At 46.6% G+C, this 20,247-nt stretch overlaps 1 protein-coding gene across 1 annotated transcript in view; it reads left to right on the forward strand.

The window, feature by feature from the left end:
- The first annotated feature begins 1,039 nt into the window (after nucleotides 1-1,039).
- The window catches only part of ahr1b (aryl hydrocarbon receptor 1b), a 151,381-nt gene continuing 132,173 nt past the window's right edge, over nucleotides 1,040-20,247 (forward strand). Inside the window, exons 1-2 of the mRNA XM_078204480.1 lie at nucleotides 1,040-1,183; nucleotides 7,697-7,884. Coding sequence (XP_078060606.1) covers nucleotides 1,143-1,183; nucleotides 7,697-7,884 — 229 coding nt within the window. The 5' untranslated portion in view covers nucleotides 1,040-1,142. The remainder of the gene's footprint in view (nucleotides 1,184-7,696; nucleotides 7,885-20,247) is intronic.

Raw genomic sequence — 20,247 nt, forward strand, 5'->3', positions numbered from 1 at the left:
GGAACACCTTATAGTGAAACGCGCATATAACACCTTATAGAAACATAGAAGGTAGGAACAGGACTAGGCCATTCAGCCCTTCGAGCCTGCTCCGCCATTCATTTTGATTATGGCTGATTATCGAATTTAATATCTTGATTCCTCCCCAAGAAGAACCTATAAAGGACACCTTACAGTATACCTTATAGAGCAATCTGCCTAAAGCATCTTATAGAGCACCTTATAGCAGCTTGCACAGAGTACCTTATATAACACTTGATATAACAATTTACAAAACACCTTATAGAAGAACCTACACAGGACAACTTATAGAACACCTTATACGGCAGCTTACAGGAAAAGCTATAGAGTGATATAAATTATACACGTAACAGAGGAACCTACACAGGTACACTTTATAGAGCAACTCACACAGAACACCGTAAAGAAGAACCTACGCCAACATCTTATAGGACATGTTAGAGAGCAACTTACATAAAACACCTTATTGAACAATTCATACAAAACGCTATAGAACAACCCACACAGAACACCTTATATAACACCCTATCAAGCAATGTACACAGAACACCCTATGGAACACCTTACAAAGCATTTACACAGCAAACCTTATAGAGCAGCCTAAAGATTACACCTTATGGAGCAACTCACACAGACCACCTTATAGAGAATCTTAGAGAGCAACTTAAATAGAACATCTTATAGAAACACATGGCACCTTATAGGACATGTTACAGAGCAAATTACACAGAAAACCTTATAGAATATCTCACACAGAGCATCTTACAGAGTCAGTTACACAGAGCACCCTATAGATCACCCTATACATCATCCTGTAGACCAGTCCATAGAGCAGTGTCCAGTGTCCAGAGCAGTGTCCAGGGCAGTGTCCAGTGTCCAGAGCAGTGTCCAGGGCACTGTGCAGTGGATCCAGATGTTTGCAGCGTCCTCCCGCCGATGCAGAGGGATGGAGCTGGTGCGCGCTCCCGGCGCGGGCTGGCTGGTCCAGGCGCGCCCCCGCGGGGATAGGCGCGTGCCCGCGGTGCTCGAGCCCGCGCCGCCAGCAGCGCCGGGATTGCGGAGCCGGGTTGCGGCTCTCTGAGCCCCGGGGAGGCGGCAGCGGCAGCGGCTCCGCCAGCAACATGTACCCGGGCAGGAGGAGGAGGAAAGCGGCTCCCAGAGGGTGAGTGAGCCGGGGCAGCGAGAGGGAGGGAGGGAGGGGAGAGAGAGAGAGGGAGAGATGGATAGAGACACAGACACAGATAGACAGGGAGCATCAGAACTGAGACTGGCACACACAGAGTTCATCCCCATGGCACACAGAGGGTTAATCCCCACTGGCACAGAGGGTTAATCCCCACTGGCACACACAGAGTTCATCCCCATGGCACACAGAGGGTTAATCCCCACTGGCACACAGAGGGTTAATCCCCACTGGCACACAGGAGGTTAATACCCAATGGGAAAGAAGGGGCTATTCGAGATTGAGATTGGGGTTAGTCCACATTGGGATTAGTGTTATTCCAGATTGAGAGATTGGGGTTAATCCAGATTGAGAGATTGGGGTTAATCCAGATTGAGAGATTGGGGTTAATCCAGATTGAGAGATTGGGGTGAATCCAGATTGAGAGATTGGAGTTAATCCAGATTGAGAGATTGGGGTGAATCCAGATTGAGAGATTGGAGTTAATCCAGATTGAGAGATTGGGGTGAATCCAGATTGAGAGAATGGGATTAATCCAGATTGATAGATTGGGTTTAATCCAGATTGAGATATTGGGATTAATCCAGATTGATAGATTGGGTTTAATCCAGATTGAGATATTGGGATTAATCCAGATTGATAGATTGGGGATAATCCAGATGGAGAGATTGGTGTTAATGCAGATTGAGATTGGGGTTAATCCAGATTGAGAGATTGGGCATAATTATGATTGAGATTGGGGTTAATCCACATTGAGAGATTGGGGTTGATCCAGATTGAGAGATTGGGGATAATCCAGATTGAGATATTGGGATTAATCCAGATTGATAGATTGGGGATAATCCAGATGGAGAGATTGGTGTTAATGCAGATTGAGATTGGGGTTAATCAAGATTCAGAGATTGGGGTTAATCCAGATTGAGAGATTGAGGTTAATCCAGAATGAGAGAATGGGGTTAATCCAGATTGATACGTTGGGGTTATCCAGATTGAAAGAATGGGGTTAATCCAGATTCAGAGATTGAGGTTAATACAGGATCAGAGATTGGGGGTTAACCCAGACTGAGAGATTGGCCTTAATCCATCTTGAGATTGGGGTGAATCCAGATTGAGACATTGGGGTTAATCCAGATTGAGAGATTGTGTTTAATGCAGATTGAGATTGGGATTCATCCAGATTGAGAGATTAGAGTTAATCCAGATTGAGAGATTGGGGTGAATCCAGATTGAGATTGGAGTTAATCGAGATTGAGAAATTGGGGTAAATCTGGATTGAGAGACTGGGGACAATCCAGATTCAGAGGTTGGGGTTAATCCAGATTGAGATTGGGGTTAATCCAGATTGAGAGATTAGGGTTAGTCCGAATTGAGAGATTGTGGTCAGTCAAGATTGGGAGATTGAGGTTAATCCAGATTGAGAGATTGGTGTTTATCCAGATTGAGAGATTGGGGTTAGTCCATATTGAGAGATTGGGTTTAATCCAGATTGAGAAATTGGGGTGAATCCAGATTGAGAAATTTGAGTTAATCCAGATTGAGAGATTGGTGTTTATCCAGATTGAGAGATTGGGTTAATCCAGAATGAGAGATTGGGTGAATCCAGATTGAGAGATTGGGCTGAATCCAGATTGAGAGATTGGGCTGAATCCAGATTGAGAAATTGGTGTTAATCCAGATTGAGAGATTGAGGTTAATCCAGATTAAGATTGCATTTAATCCAGATTGAGAGATTGGGGTTAATCCAGATTGAGAGATTGACGTTAATCCAGATTGAAAGATTGGGCTGAATCCAGATTGAGAGCCATAGAGTCATAGAGGTTTGCAGCATGGAAACAGGCCCTTTGGCCCAACTTGTCCATGTCGCCCTTTTTTAGAACCTCTGAGCTAGTCCCAATTGCCCGCATTTGGCCCATTTCCCTCTATACCCATCGTACCCATGTAACTGTCTAAATGCTTTTTAAAAGACAAAATTGTACCTGCCTCCACTACTACTTCTGGCAGCTTCTTCCAGATACTCCCCACCCTCTGTGTGAAACAATTGCCCCTCTGGACACTTTTGTATCTCTCCCCTCTCACCTTAAACCTTTGCCCTCTAGTTTTACACTCCCCTACCTTTGGGAACAGATATTGACTATCTAGCTGATCTGTGCCCCTCATTATTTTATAGACCTCTATAAGATCACCCCTCAGCCTCCTACACTCCAGAGAAAAAAGTCCCAGTCTATCCAGCCTCTCCTTAGCTCAAACCATCAAGTCCCGATAGCATCCCGGTAAATCTTTTCTGCACTCTTTCTAGTTTAATAATATCCTTTCTATAATAGGGTGACCAGAACTGTACACAGTATTCCCAGTGTGGCCTTACCAATGTCTTGTACAACTTTAACAAGACATTCCAACTCCTGTATTCAATGTTCTAACCGAAGAAACCAAGCATGCCGAATGCCTTCTTCACCACTCTGTCCACCTGTGACTCCACTTTCAAGGAGCTATGAACCTGTACCCCTAGAACTCTTTGTTCTGTAACTCTCCCCAATGTCCTACCATTAACTGAGTAAGTCCTGCCCTGGTTCAATCTACCAAAATGCATCACCTCGCATTTGTCTAAATTAAACTCCATCTGCCATTCGTCAGCCCACTGGCCCAATTGATCAAGATCCTGTTGCAATTGGAGATAACTTTATTCACTTCTTTTCTCCACTATGCCACCAATCTTGGTGTCATCTGCAAACTTACTAACCATGCCCCCTATATTCTCATCCAAATCATTAATATAAATGATAACTAACAGTGGACCAGCACTGACCCCTGAGGCACACTGCTGGTCACAGGCCTCCAGTTTGAAAAACAAACCTCTACAACCACCCTCTGGCTTCTGTCATCAAACCAATTTTGTATCCATTTAGATACCTCACCCTGGTTCTGAGATTTAACATTATGCAACAACCTACCATGCGGTACCTTGTCAATGGCCTTGCTAAAGTCCATGTAGACAACATCAACTGCACTGCCCTCATCTACCTTCTTGGTTACCCCTTCAAAAAACTCAATCAAATTTGTAAGACATGATTTTCCACTCACAAAGCCATGCTGACTGTCCCTAATCAGTCCTTGCATCTCTAAATGCCTGTAGATCCTGTCTCTCAAAATACCTTCCAACAAAGGATTCTCCTTTGCCTTATCTGCGAAAACAATATCGTGTCCCCTTTTTGCCCCCCGATTTCTCTCTTAACTCTACTTCTACACCCCCGATACTCTTCAAGGGATTCACTTGATCCCAGCTGCCTATGCATGTCATGTGCCTCTTTCTTCTTCTTGACCAGAGCCTCAATATCCCGAGTCATCCAGGGTTCCCTACTTCTCCCAGCCTTGCCCTTCACTCTAAGAGGAATGTATTTACCCTGAACGCTGGTTAGCACACTTTTGAAAGCCTCCCACTCACCAGATGTCCCTTTGCCTTCCCACAGACTCCCCCAATTAACTTTTGAAAGTTCCTGCTTGATACCATCAAAATTGGCCTTGCCCCAATTTAGAATTTTAACTTTTGGGCCAGACCTATAATTCTTCATAGCTATCTTAAAACTAATGGAATTATGGTCACTGGTCCCAAAGTGATCCCTCACTAACACTTCTGTCACCTGCCGTTCCTTATTTCCCAAGAGGAGGTCAAGTTTTGCCCCCTCTCTAGTCGGGCCATCCACATACTGAATGAAAAATTCCCCCTGAGTACGCTCAACAAATTTCTCTCCATCCAACCCTCTAATACTATGGCTGTCCCAGTCAATGTTGGGAAGGTTAAAATCTCCGACTATTACCACCCTATTTTTCTTGGAGCTATCTGTAATCTCCTTACATATTTGCTCCTCATTTTCCCGCCTACTATTTGGGGCCCTATAGTACAACCCTATCAAAGTGATTTCCCCCTTCTTATTTCTCAGTTCTACCCATATAGACTCAGCGGCCTAAGTGTATTGTTAATCCAGATTGAGAGATTGGGGTTCATCCAAATTGAGAGATTGGGGTTAATCAAGATTGAGTGATTGGGGTTAATCCAGATTGAGATTGGGTTTGATCCAGATTGAGAGATTGGGATGAATCCAGATTGAGAGATTGGGTTTAATCCATGTTGAGAAATTGTTGTTAATCCAGGTTGAGAGATTGGGTTAATCCTGATTGAGAGATTGGGTTAATCCAGATTGAGATTGGAGTGAATCCAGATTGAGAGATTGGGGTCAATCTGAATTGAGAGATTGGGATCAATCCGGATTGAGAGATTGAGGTTAATCCAGATTGAGAGATTGGGGTTAATCCTGATTGAGAGATTGGGGTTAATCCAGATTGAGAAATTGGGGTTGAATCAGATTGAGAGATTGGGGTTAATCCTGATTGAGAGATTGGGGTTAATCCAGATTGAGAAATTGGAGTTGAATCAGATTGAGAGATTGAGATTAATCCAGATTGAGAGATTGAGATTAATCCAGATTGAGAGTTTGGGTTCAATCCAGATTGAGAGATTAGAACATAGAACAGTACAGCACAGAACAGGCCCTTCGGCCCACAATGTTGTGCCGAGCTTTATCTGAAACCAAGATCAAGCTATCCCACTCCCTATCATCCTGGTGTGCTCCATGTGCCTATCCAATAACCGCTTAAATGTTCCTAAAGTGTCTGACTCCACTATCACTGCAGGCAGTCCATTCCACACCCCAACCACTCTCTGCGTAAAGAACGTACCTCTGATATCCTTCCTATATCTTCCACCACGAACCCTATAGTTATGCCCCCTCGTAATAGCTCCATCCACCCGAGGAAATAGTCTTTGAACGTTCACTCTATCTATCCCCTTCATCATTTTATAAACCTCTATTAAGTCTCCCCTCAGCCTCCTCCACTCCAGAGAGAACAGCCCTAGCTCCCTCAACCTTTCCTCATAAGACCTACCCTCCAAACCAGGCAGCATCCTGGTAAATCTCCTCTGCACTCTTTCCAGCGCTTCCACATCCTTCTTATAGTGAGGTGACCAGAACTGCACACAATATTCCATATTGAGGTTAATCAAGATTGAAATTGGGGTGAATCCAGATTGAGATTGGGGTTAATCCAGATTGAGAGATTGGGGTTGATCCAGATTGAGGTGAATCCATATTGAGAGGTTAAGGTTAATCCAGATTGAGATTGGGGTTAATCCAGATTGGGAGGTTGAGGTTATTCCAGATTGAGAGATTGGGTTAATCCAGATGGAGAGATTGGGTTAATCCAGATTGCGATTGGGGTTAATGGAGAATATGATTGGATGTTTAGATGCTATGGGTGGGATTTTCCCACTCCGGGATGTCTGTCTTGGCGAGGGAGACGCCACGCCATTGGTCCTCTGTGTGTGTCCCGTCGATGTTTATGGGGCTTTGTGAGTCTCGAACTCTCCGTCACCTGGAATTGCACCGTGGGCAGTCACCATTGGCTGGACTGGAGTGTCCTGCCAGCGGGAAGGGTTGGAAAATGTCGGTCTTTGTCATCGGGGTTATTGTGAGCTGCGGGAAACGTTCAAACTCTGTAAAGTTTAAGTAACATTCACCCTGACTAACTGCCCGACAGTGACCATCTCCAACAAGAGACAATCTATCTACCTCTCCCTGACTTTCAATGGTATTAGCTTCGAGAAACTCCCAGAGTCAATATCCCAGGAATTACAATTTACCAGAAACTGAACTGGTTCCCAGCCATATAGACACTGTGGCCACCAGAGCAGATCAGAGGCTAGGAATTACTGCGGCGAGTAACTCACCTCCTGACTCCCCAAAGCCTGTCCACTATCTACAAGGCACAAATCAGGAGTGTGAAGGAATACAATTGCCTGGGTGGGTGCAGCTCCAACATCACTCAAGAAGCTTGTCCAGGACAAAGTGGCACCACATCCACAAACATCCACTCCCTCCAGTACCGACACACAGTGGCAGCTGTGTGTACCATCTACAAGATGCACTGCAGCCACTCACCACGGCTCCTTAGACAACACTTTCCAAACCCATGACCTCAACCACCTCAAGGGATAAGGGCAACAGAGACATAGGAATGCCAGCACCTGCAAGTCCCCTTCCAAGTTACACAACATGCTGCCTTGGAAATATATCGGTCGTTCCTTCACTGTCACTGGGTCAAAATCCTGGAACCCCCTCCCTAACAGCACAGTGGGTGTACCTACACCTCAGGGACTGCAGCGGGTTCAAGAAGGCAGCTCATCCACCACCTTTTCAAGGGGCAATTAAGGGTCACATCCTGCGAAAGAATGAAACTGAATGCAAACTGTGACGTCTGGGGTTAATGCAAACTGTGAGAAGTGTTAATTCCAACCTGGCATTTGGATAAATGATTCAAGCTCTTTCCATGACATTTAGCTACACTGTGATAATGCTGTGTCCAAACCCTCGCACTCAGGTAGCCAGCCACCAGTTTGTGTTACACACGCATGTTGATCTGTGTTGTTCTGCTTGTTGTCAGTGTGAAGCCGGTGTTAGCGGACGGAATCAAATCGAACCCTTCCAAGAGACACCGTGATCGGCTGAACTGCGAATTGGACCGCCTGGCTGGTCTTCTACCTTTCACCGAAGATGTCACCTCGACTTTGGACAAGCTCTCCATTCTCCGCCTCAGTGTCAGCTACCTGCGATCCAAGACTTTCTTCCGGGGTGAGTGACGGGGAGCAGGACTGGGGAGGGGTGAGGTGGTAGGCATGCATGTGGGAGATGTCTTTATGGTGGGTGTGTGGGCATGCAACTCCCCAGAGTCGGTGGATGGTGTCTCTGTGATACAGTTAACATGGATTCTCACCGCTAGAGCAATTTATGCGCAGACGCTACCATATATTCCCTATCTGAGGAAGGATGTCCTTGCTATAGAGGGAGTACAGCGAAGGTTTACCAGCCTGATTCCTGGGATGGCAGGTCTGTTATGTGAGGAGAGACTAAGTGGGTTAGGATTATATTCACTGGAGTTTAGAAGAGTGAGCGGGAATCTCATAGAAACTTATAAAATTCGAACAGGGTGACACAGTGGTTAGCACTGCTGCCTCACAGCGCCAGGGACCAGGGACTGGCTTGGGTCACTGTCTGTGTGGAGTCTGCACATTCTCCCCGTGCCTGCGTGGGTTTCCTCCGGGTGCTCCGGTTTCCTCCCACAGTGCTGGTTAGGGTGCATTGGCCATGCTAGATTGCCCCTCAGTGTACCCGAACAGGCGCCCGAGTGTGACGACTAGGGGATTTTCACAGTAACTTAATTGCAGTGTTAATGTAAGAGTACTTATGACACTAATAAATAAACTTAAACTTGAAGGTTACCAGGCTGATTCCTGGGATGGCAGGTCTGTCATGTGAGGAGAGACTAAGTCGGTTAGGATTATATTCACTGGAGTTTAGAAGAGTGAGAGGGGATCTCATAGAAACTTATAAAATTCTAACAGGGTTAGACAGGGTAGATTCAGAAAGAATGTTCCCGATGGTGGGGGAGTCCAGAACTAGGGGTCATAGTTTGAGGATAAGGGGTAAACCTTTTAGAACTGAGGTGAGGAGAAATTTCTTCACCCAGAGGGTGGTAAATGTGTGGAATTCACTCCCACAGAATGTAGTTGAGGCCAAAATATTGTGTGATTTCCAGAAGGAATTAGATATAGCTCTTGGGGCTAAAGGGATCGAGGGATATGGGAGGAAGTGGGGGGGATCAGGATATTGAATTTGATGATCAGCCATGATCAAAATCATAGAATCATAGAAGCCCTACACTGCAGGAGGAGGCCATTTGGCCCATCAAGTCTACACCAACCACAATCCAACCCAGGCCCTATCCCCATAACCCCAAGCATTTACCCTAGCTAGTCCCTTTGACACTAAGGGGCAATTTAGCATGGCCAATCCACCTAACCTGCACATCTTTGGACTGTGGGAGGAAACTGGAGCACACGAAGGAAACCCACACAGACACGGGGAGAATGTGCAGACTCCCCACAGAAGGTGACCCAAGCTGGGAATCAAACCCGGGTCCCTGGCGTTGTGAGGCAGCAAGGATAACCACTGTACCAGCCTGAATGGATGATAGAGCTGGATGGCCTCCTCCTGCTTCTGGTTTCTATGTTTTTATATGCTTGATACGTTTCCATACATTGCAACAACACTTCTAATGAACCTAGTTAGTTTGTGGTGTTGAAAGGCATTTTCCAACTGCTGGTCACTCCTCTCATTTCTGAAGCTCTGAAGATTGCTCCATCTGTAACAAAGACTGTTTGTGTTCCTTCTTGCACAGTCCTGGTGGGCAAGTTGGACAATCATTTGGAAAGGTTGCGATGCGACTCTGTATAAAACATTGGGTGGAGGTGTACGGGGAGGCGGGGCTGTAAAATGTAGCGAGCTGTTGAAAAGTTCATTGACCTCGGCGGGACTGGAAGATTTCCCCTGGAGGGGAGCGCTGGAAAACCTCGTCCATTATCTCTGTCCATAGACAGAGAAATAAATTGCAGACTGATGTCTTCTCATTTGTGGTTTTTAAAAATTTTGCGTGTATGGATAATTTGAGGTTTTATTTTGCGGGTGCAGCGGACCTGGAACCGTGCGTTCCGGGGAAATTCACATTCTGGCTCTGCGTTATTTCTGTAACATGTTTGGTTTGCGAAAGAGCGAGCAATAGGCTGGTGCATGGAGATACTCAATTCTGTTTAAAATATATTCGGGAGGGGGAGGTGGGTGTGGGGGTCTATTGTCTCTTCGCATCATCTCTCAGAGGATCGACTGATTTGATTTAATGTTCTTGCCCACTCGAGCTTAAATGTGATATTCCTCCTTTGACTGCTTTGGTGTAAAAATGGACAACTATTTAAAACCTGGCGTCGGTTGTGGCTGAGGAATACAGCCACCGTTTGCAAAAATATGCCCATCGGGTCAAACGAGCGGAGTGACAATTCACATCGTGAGCGGGAACTCAAGTTATTCCTTGGATTTGCGCGGAGATCGAAAGTTGGGTTCGGGAGGGGAGCGGATCTTCGGAAGAGTGAATATTTTCGCACCACTTTTATCAGGCAAAGGCTGGTGAAAATATATTTTCCGTCTCGCCCTGATGCATCATTCCTGTTTGCCTGCTGCACTGCAGGATTTCTCTTCCCTCTGGCACCATTAATAATTGAAAGAAGTGCTATTTAAAGAATTTATAAAATGGACGGGAGAGAAACAGTCTCTGGCTAAAGTCTTTCTTTTGGATTGCCTGTACATAAGCTCTGGAGGAGATTCAGGAGGCATGTTATGGCTTTTTTTTTAACACCCCCACCCTCACATTTTTAGATATATGAAGTCTGAAGGAGATTCTGAGGAGGATTGTCTTGCCCTCGCTTTGGATCAATGGAGACAACTCTGCTAATGAAATGCAGGCGTCACTGAGGGACGTGAAGAGGTCCCTCACTTACCACCTCCATAAGAACCAGACAGCTATTTTTTTGAACTGCTAACATTGTGTCTGGCGGATGGAAGTGGGGTTTAAATAATGGATCTCATTAACAGCCACTCAAAGATGAGTGTGGGTTGCCCAATGAACTCAAAGAGGGGTGGAGTGCGGAGGGGGGGGTGGGGGGGGGGAGGTGGTGGGGGGAGCGCGGAGGATACAAAGTATTGGAACAACATTTCAAATATTTGCAAAGGTGGGCAGAATGGCACATGCCTTTAATTTGTTATTATTCCTGAGCATTTTCCAGTTTGAAAAATAAATGGTTTGATTTATTGTATTAGTATACAGTGAAAGTATTGTTTCTTGCGCATTATGCAGCCAAAGCATACCGTACATAGAGAAGGAAAGGAGAGAGTGCAGTACATAGTGTTCGATTCCGGACTCAGGTCACTGTCTGTGCAGAGTCTGCACATCCTCCCGTGTCTGCATGGGTTTCCTCTGGACACTCCGGTTTCCTCCGACACTCCAAAGATTATGTGGATTGACCATGCTAAGTTGCCTCTTAGTGTCCAAAGATGTGTAGGCTATGTGGATTAGCCATGCTAAATTGTTCCTTAGTGTCCTAAGATGTGCAGGTTAGGTGGATTGGCCATGCTACATTTCTCCTTAGTTTGATTTGATTTATTATTGTCACATGTATTGGGATACAGTGAAAAGTATTGTTTCTGGCACGCTCTACAGACAAAGCATACCGTTCATAGAGAAGGAAAGGAGAGAGTGCAGAATGTAGGGTTACAGTCATAGCTAGGGTGTAGAGAAAGATCAACTTAATGCAAGGTAGGTCTATTCAAAAGTCTGATGGCAGCAGGGAAGAAGCTGTTCTTGATTCGGTTGGTACGTGACCTCAGACTTTTGTATCTTTTTCCTGACGGAAGAAGGTGGAAGAGAGAATGTCTGGAGTGCGTGAGGTCCTTAATTATGCTGGCTGCTTTTCTGAGGCAGCGGGAAGTGTAGACAGAGTCAATGGATGGGAGGCTGGTTTGTGTGATGGGGCTGGTTTGTGTGATGGACTGGGCTTCGTTCACGACCCTTTGCGGTCTTGGGCAGAGCAGGAGCCATACCAAGCTGTGATACAACCAGAAAGAATGCTTTCTCTGGTGCATTTGTTTCTCAGTGGGCTTGGTTAGATGTTGCTGGATTTCACCCAGTGCCCATGAGGAACAGAGGGCTGTACGGATTGATCAGCAGTGATCTTTTAATTCACACTAGGGGGCACAAATACATCATGTGGGGAGAAGTGCTATTGTCACTGGACCAGTCATCCGGGACCCAGGTGATACAAAGCAAAATACTGCGGATGATGGAAATCTGAAATCAAAACAGAAAATGCTGGAAAAACTCAGCAGGTCTGGCAGTGTCTGTGGAGAGAGAAACAGAGTTAATGTTTCAAGTCTGTGTTGACTCTTCTCCGGAGCTGAAGAGGGGCACAGATGTGATGGATTATATGGTTCGAGAAGGGGCGGGGGTGGAGGAGATGGAACAGAATCGAAGCTCAGGGATAGGTCAGAGCTAAGGAGAGGTTGACAAAGATGTCATGGACTCAAGACAAAAGGGGGGTCAAAGGGGAACAGGGAGAGCAGAATGTGTTAATGAGAGAGCAAAGGTCTCTCTCCGCAGTTGCTGCCTGACCTGCTGAGTTTTCGTAGCATTTCCTCTTCGGACCCAGGGCAATGTTCTGGGGACCCGGGTTCGAATCCCGCCACGGCAGATTGTGGAATCTGAATTTCAATTTTGAGTTGAATTGAATTCAGTAAAATTCTGGAATTAAGAATCTGCTGATGACCATGAAACCATTAACATCATAGAATCATAGAATCCCTACACTGCAGAAGGAGGCCATTCGGCCCATCGAGTCTGCACCGACAACAATCCCAGTCAGGCCCTATCCCCGTAACCCCACGGATTTACCCTGCTAATCCCCCTGACTCTAAGGGGCAATTTTTTCACCATGACCAATGCACCTAACCAGCACCTCTTTTGGACTGTGGGAGGAAACCGGAGCATCTGGAGAAAACCCACACAGACACGGGGAGAACGTGCAAACTCCGCACAGACAGTGACCCGAGGCCGGAATTGAACCCGGGTCCCTGGCGCTGTGAGGCAGCAGCGCTGACCACTGTCGATTGTCATAAAAACCCATCTGGTTCACTAATGTCCTTTAGGGAAGGAAATCTGCCATCCTTACCCGGTCTGACCTACATGTGACTCCAGAGCCACAGCAATGGGATTGACTCTTAAAATGCCTCTGAAATGGCCGAGTGATCCAGGCAGTTCAAGGGGCTATGAGGGATGGGTAACAAAGGCTGGCCTTGCCAGCGACGCCCACATCCTGTGAAAGGATTTTTAAAAAGTGCCCCTTATTCCTTACACCCCGGACAGTTTTATTCCGTTACAAACATAAACCCTCTCTCCCAAATGGCTGTCTGTTCTTCCCACTTTATGGTCAGTAGTTACATTAATTTCTCACTATCCTATAGAGTCCTTAGGGTTCCTCTTTAAGTAAGAGATTTGAAAATGTTGACCAAACTCCTGGAATTTAAGATAATGAGAGTGGAATCTTGCTTATGTACCCCTGTAACCTGGGATTTTAAAAATTCATTCATGGGACACGGGCGTCGCTGGCTGGCCAGCATTTATTGCCCATCCCTAGTTGCTCAAGGGCAGTTGAGAGTCAACCACATTTCTGGGTTTTGGATCATGGAAATAATAGTCCTTTTGGATCAGAGGTGAGCTAGCAAGATGGATACAAAACTGGCTCGGTCACATTATCAGTAACCCCCACAGCTTGCCTCCTGGACTTGCAGAATCTCACTGGCTGTCCTGTCTGGAGACAATACACATCTCTTTAACCTGTGCTTAATGCTCCCTCCACTCACATTGTCTGTATCTTTAAGACCTGGTTGGCTGTAGGGATTCGCATTCTAATCAGTATTCTGTAACTTGATTTTGTGTCTCTGTGCCCTGTTTGAGGTAGTCATGGTGTGGAGATGCCGGCGTTGGACTGGGGTAAACACAGTAAGAAGTTTAACAACACCAGGTTAAAGTCCAACAGGTTTATTTGGTAGCAAAAGCCACACAAGCTTTCGAGGCTCTGAGCCCCTTCTTCAGGTGAAGAAGGGGCTCAGAGCCTCGAAAGCTTGTGTGGCTTTTGCTACCAAATAAACCTGTTGGACTTTAACCTGGTGTTGTTAAACTTCTTACCCTGTTTGAGAGCAGATTTCCACTCCATCTGATGAAGGAGCAGCGCTCCGAAAGCTAATGGCATTTGCTACCAAATATACCTGATGTTGTTAAAACTCTTTCTCGGTCAAAGAAGACAGACGGTAGCAGTGGAAGGGTGTGTTTCCGAATGGAGGGCTGTGACAAGTGGTGTTCCTCAGGGATCAGTGCTGGGACCTTTGCTGTTTGTAATATATATAAATGATTCAGAGGAAAATGTAACTGGTTTGATTAGTAAGTTTGCGGACGACACAAAGGTTGGTGGATTTGCGGATAGTGATGAGGACCATCAGAGGATACAGCAGGATATAGATCGTTTGGAGACTTGGGCAGAGAGATGGCAGATGGAGTTTAATCCGGACAAATGTGAGGTAATGCATTTTGGAAGGTCTAATACAGATAGGAAATATACAGTAAATGGCAGAACCCTTAAGAGTATTGATAGGCAGAGGGATCTGGGTGTACAGGTACACAGGTCACTGAAAGTGGCAATGCAGGTGGAGAAGGCCGGGGCATTGAGTTTAAAAATTGGCAAGTCGTGTTGCAGCTTTATAGAACCTTAGTTAGGCCGCACTTGGAATATAGTGTTCAATTCTGGTCGCCACACCACCAGAAGGATGTGGAGGCTTTGGAGAGGGTACAGAAAAGATTTACCAGGATGTTGCCTGGTATGGAGGGCATTAGCTATGAGGAGAGGTTGGAGACTTGGTTTGTTCTCACTGGAGTGACGGAGATTGAGGGGAGATTGAGGGGAGATCTGATAGAAGTCTACAAGATTATGAGAGGCATGGACAGAGTGGATAGTCAGAAGCTTTTTCCCATGGTGGAAGAGTCAATTACTCGGGGGCATAGGTTTAAGGGGCGAGGGGCAAGGTTTAAAGGAGATGTACGAGGCGGATTTTTTACACAGAGGGTAGTGGGTGCCTGGAACTTGTTGCCGGGGGAGGTAGTGGAAGCGGATACAATAGTGACTTTTAAGGGGCGTCTTGACGAGTGCATGAATAGGATGGGAATAGAGGGATATGGTCCCCGGAAGGGCAGGGGGTTTTAGTTCAGTCGGGCAGCATGGTCGGTGCAAGCTTGGAGGGACGAGGGGCTTGTTCCTGTGCTGTAATTTTCTTTGTTCTTTTGCTCTTGAGCCTGCACTGACAACAATCCCACCCAGGCCCTATCCCCATAACCCCATGCATTTACCCGAGCTAGTTCCCCTGACGCAAAGGGGCAATTGAGCACGGCCAATGCACCTAACTACCACGTCTTTCGGACCGTGGGAGGAAACCAGCGCACCTGGAGGAAACCCACGCAGACACGGGGAGAATGTGCAGACTCCGCACAGACAGTGACCCAAGCCGGGAATCGAACCCGGGTCCCTGGTGCTGTGAGGCAGCAGCGCTAACCAGTTTTCTGTTTCTGTTAAAAAAGCAGATACAATCAGGCTGTAATCCCCAAAACACTTCTATAAGTCCGTGAATCCCATGAAATAAAAACAATATGAGACTTGCTCAGTCTTTAATGCCTTTGGTGGTTATGTGTTTGTCCCAAAGTTCGCCAGCTTCTAGCACATGATGGACTGTTCCCCATTAACGTAACTCTGCAAGTATGTAATCACCCTGCCTAATAAAATATCTTGAGGAAGTGGCAAAAGTTTCAAAACTCGGATGTATATATGCGCCACAGACCAGTTTTTAGCTTTTAATGATTTCCTGTAAAGTCTGAGAAGCTCACGCTAACTTGTGAACTTTCCCAGGGAGGAGGTTATTGTGAATTCAAATCATTCACCATCATTTTGAGCTCGTTGAAATCTCTGCACCAAGTCCCGTTCACCCAATCCCCTCCGTCCTCACTCACCTGCGTTGACTCCCCGTCTGGCAACATCTCCGTTTAGACAATGTTAACCATGTTTCCAAGTTCCTCCATCGCCTTGCAGAACAGAAAAACTTGGCTTGCATGTGCAGATTCAAATTAGCACACAACAGGTTTTATTGAAGAGCTGCTCTCTGCTCTGCAGAGTCCAAAACTGAAAGTAAAACAGCAGACTCTACATGGAGTCTCCATCTTATGTAGGTCCACTCTCAGCCCTATCCCTGTGCATTTACCGTGGCTAATGCTCCTAACCTGCACACTACAGTTAAGAAAGCCCACCAACGCCTCTACTTTCTCAGAAGACTAAGGAAATTTGGCATGTCAGCTACGACTCTCACCAACATTTACTGATGCACCATAGAAAGCATTCTTCCTGGTTGTATCACAGCTTGGTATGGCTCCTGCTCTGCCCAAAACCGCAAGGAACTACAAAGAGTCGTGAATGTAGCCCAATCCATCACACAGACCAGCCTCCCATCCATTGACTCTGTCTACACTTCCCACTGTCTCGAGAAAGCAGCCAGCATAATTAAGGACCCCACACACCCCGGACATTCTCTCTTCCACCTTCTTCCGTCGGGAAAAATATACAAAAGTCTGAGGTCACATACCAACTGACTCAAGAGCAGCGTCTTCCCTGCTGCCATCAGACTTTTGAATGGGCCTCCCTAGCACTAAGTTGATCTTTCTCTACACCCTAGCAATACCTGTAACACTACATTCTGCACTCCCTCCTTTCCTTCTCTATGAACGGTATGCTTTGTCTGTATAGCGCGCAAGAAACAATACTTTTCACTGTGTTAACACATGTGACAATAATAAATAAAATCAAATAAAATAAAATCAAGCTTAAGGGCAATATAGCACGGCCAATCCACCTAATTTGCACATCTTTGGAGTGTGGGAGGAAACCGGAGCACCTGGAGGAAACCCACGCAGACACGGGGAGAATGTGCAAACTCTAACAGACAATGACCCGAGTCCGGAATCGAATCTGGGTCCTTGGAGCTGTGAGTTTATAAGTTTTAAGTTTATTTATTAGTGTCACAAGTAGACTTACATTAACACTGCAATGAAGTTACTGTGAAAATCCCCTAGTCGCCACACTCCGGTGCCTGTTCGGGTACACTGAGGGAGAATTTAGCACGGCCAATTCACCTAACCAGCACGTCTTTCAGACTGTGGGAGGAAACCGGAGCACCCGGAGGAAATCCACGCAGACATGGGGAGAACGTGCAGACTCCACACAGACAGTGATCCGAGTCCGGAATTGAACCCAGGTCTCTGGCGCTGTGAGATAGCAGTGCTAACCACTGTGCCGCAGTTCATGACCATTTTGTGTTGAGTAAATACTCGTTAGGTTAAGAGAATTGTGGAAGGTGAGCCTTCCTATCTGGGATTCGAGCTAACATAGAACCCAGAAGGTTATTGTGAAGAGGTCAGATAGTGGAGCACCTGTCGCACAGGTTAATGCCTTTCCACTGCTGGAGCCCGCAGAGGGTAGAATGTTCCAAATGTTTGCAGCCAAAGAGCTCAATTCTTTATATCTGTTGGGTTTTAACTGAGAGAGACAGTGATGTGTAAGTTCCATTCTGGGGGATACTCAAGAAATCCGAGGCTTCCTTCAGCTCCTAAACATTATTTCCTGGTATTTTGCATCTTAAAAAGATTAAATGTGATTAAATGCAATTATTAGCGCATGAAAGGGATCAGTTTGAAGTGTAATGCAGCCTGATGTTAGTTTTAATTCTTTGGAAAATGTCAGAGCAATTATATTGATTCCTGCTGGGTGAATCCAGGTGCCACATGGACAAGAAGGAACATTTTCGCTCTGTGCCTCGCTTGTCGGTGAGAGGGCCAATTGTTCGGGTTTGCGCCCGATTTCCCGCCTCTCGCGATCTTACCGGCATCAGCATGATCAACCTCGGGCGCGAGGCTGACCCGATTACGCTATATTAAATCTCATTTTAATAGAACTAGTGAGGCCAGGATGGATCATTCAGGATTGGGGGTGGGTGGAGGGGGGGAGGGGGGGGGGGTTGCGATTGGCCAGGGGCCCCACAGTAGCGGGGTGTGGGTGGGGGCGGGACCATGGAGCCGGCTACAGCAGCAGAGGCAGCGACAGGTCTCTGCTGCTGTCAATACACAGGAACCTGCACATGTGCAATGGCATCCTCTGCTGTGGGCGCCACCCACCCCCCCTACTGGCGAGAAACAGATTGGGGTTTTTTAATTGCACACACTGTTATAAAATTGGACTTTGATTTGATTTATTATTGTCACATACATTAACATACGGTGAAAAGTATTGTTTCTTGCGCGCTATACAGACAAAGCATACCGTTCATAAAGAAGGAAATGAGAGAGTACAGAATGTAGTGTTACATTCATAGCTAGGGGGTAGAGAAAGATCAACTTATTGCAAGATAAGCCCATTCAAAAGTCTGACAGCAGCAGGGAAGAAGCTGTTCTTGAGTCGGTTGGTACGTGACCTCAGACTTTTGTATCTTTTTCTCAGTGGAAGAAGGTGGAAGAGAGAATGTCCGGGGTGCGTGGTGTCCTTAATTATGCCGGCTGCTTTGCCGAGGCAGCGGGAAGTGTAGACAGAGTCAGTGGATGGGAGGCTGGTTTGCGTGATGGATTGGGCTACATTCACGATCTTTCGTAGTCAAAATAACGGACCTGAACCTCTCCCGTTTTCACGATCGTTCTGGACTTAGAACCATTTTGGTGAGATCGCCCCCTTAGTATAGTTTTGTCGGTGCAGACTCAAAGAACAAAGAACAAAGAATAATACAGCACAGGAACAGGCCCTTCGGCCCTCCAAGCCTGCGCCGATCATGTGCCCACGAGACCATTCTTTTGTATCCCAAACTCGATGGGCTGAAGGGCCTGTTCTGTGTGGCTTTGACTCAATGACTGTTTGAAGATGACTGCCTGTTGGTCCGATGACAAATTCAGCCACTCAGGTGCTCCTGGACGGATGAAATTTGTGTTTTCCGACACAAGGATTGATTCCATTCTCAGACTGGTTTCAATTCTAAAAATCAAACCAAAACAAACCTTTCATTCTGTTTTTTTTCTTATTGGAACGTTCGGAGCTTGCTGCGTTATTTCTCGAATTGTGTCCAATGTTCAGTGCGTGCAGCTAACCCACAAATTGATTTCAGCATTGGGAGGTTCCGGACAGCCTGGTTTCTAACGGCGAGATGGGGAATCTTCCCTCTTAACCCCCCTTCTCCCTCTCCATCCCTCCCTCCCCCCACTTGCTGCCCCACTCATGTTGCCCTTTGCTGGGATACAGTTCTGCTTGACAGGTAGGTACCCTCTCACTGTGTGAGCCGAGAGACTGGGCTGTTCGACCACGGTGTGAATCACAGTCTTGTGCTTACCCAGCATGCATTTCCCAGTGGGTGGTGAGCAGGGAGAGTCTGATTGATGCTCCCTCCTGCCCGCGCACCCCCCCCCCCCCCCCCAGTGCCCCACCCTCTCTCCCTATCTTGGGATTGCTACCTGAGGATTTTGGAAGCACCCTAAAGGTGTTTGGCTCGACTCGGTGTGGATAAAGCCAGGACTCTTCCTTCCCTTGGTGCTGCCAGGTGATATTAGGTAGAGTGGCACAGAATGTCATAGAATCATAGAATCATAGAATCCCTACAGTGCAGAAGGAGGCCATTCGGCCCATCGAGTCTGCACCGACCACAATCCCACCCAGGCCCTACCCCCACATATTTTACCCGCTAATCCCTCTAACCTACGCATCCCAGGACTCTAAGGGGCAATTTTTAACCTGGCCAATCAACCTAACCCGCACATCTTTGGACTGAATGTCGGGCACAGAGAGAGGGTACTGAGCCCAATTGACCCAAGTGAGTGCTTATCCTCCTCCCACACTCTTCCCCCCCCCCCCCCCAATCAACCTATCCATCCGCTCCATCTGCCCTTATCCGATTATGATGTGGAGATGCCGGCGTTGGACTGGGGTAAACACAGTAAGAAGTTTAACAACACCAGGTTAAAGTCCAACAGGTTTATTTGGTAGCAAAAGCCACACAAGCTTTCGAGGCTCTAAGCCCCTTCTTCAGGTGAGTGGGAATTCTGTTCACAAACAGAGCTTATAAAGACACAGACTCAATTTACATGAATAATGGTTGGAATGCGAATACTTACAACTAATCCTGTCTTTAAGAAACAAAACAATGTGAGTGGAGAGAGCATCAAGACAGGCTAAAAAGATGTGTATTGTCTCCAGACAAGACAGCCAGTGAAACTCTGCAGGTCCACGCAACTGTGGGAGTTATCCGATTAACCCAGCTTCTCCGCAAATCCACCGAGTGTCATTCACCTCCATGGCTTCCTCTGGCAGTGAGTTCCGCTCTCACTGCACAAAGATGCAAAGAAGAAAAATAATGCTATGAACGTAGATAGGAACTAGGAGTGGGAGTAGCCATTCGGCCCATCGAGCCTGCTCCGCCATTCAATACTAA

Source organism: Mustelus asterias, unplaced genomic scaffold (assembly GCF_964213995.1).
Source record: "Mustelus asterias unplaced genomic scaffold, sMusAst1.hap1.1 HAP1_SCAFFOLD_347, whole genome shotgun sequence".
NCBI lineage: Eukaryota > Metazoa > Chordata > Chondrichthyes > Carcharhiniformes > Triakidae > Mustelus > Mustelus asterias.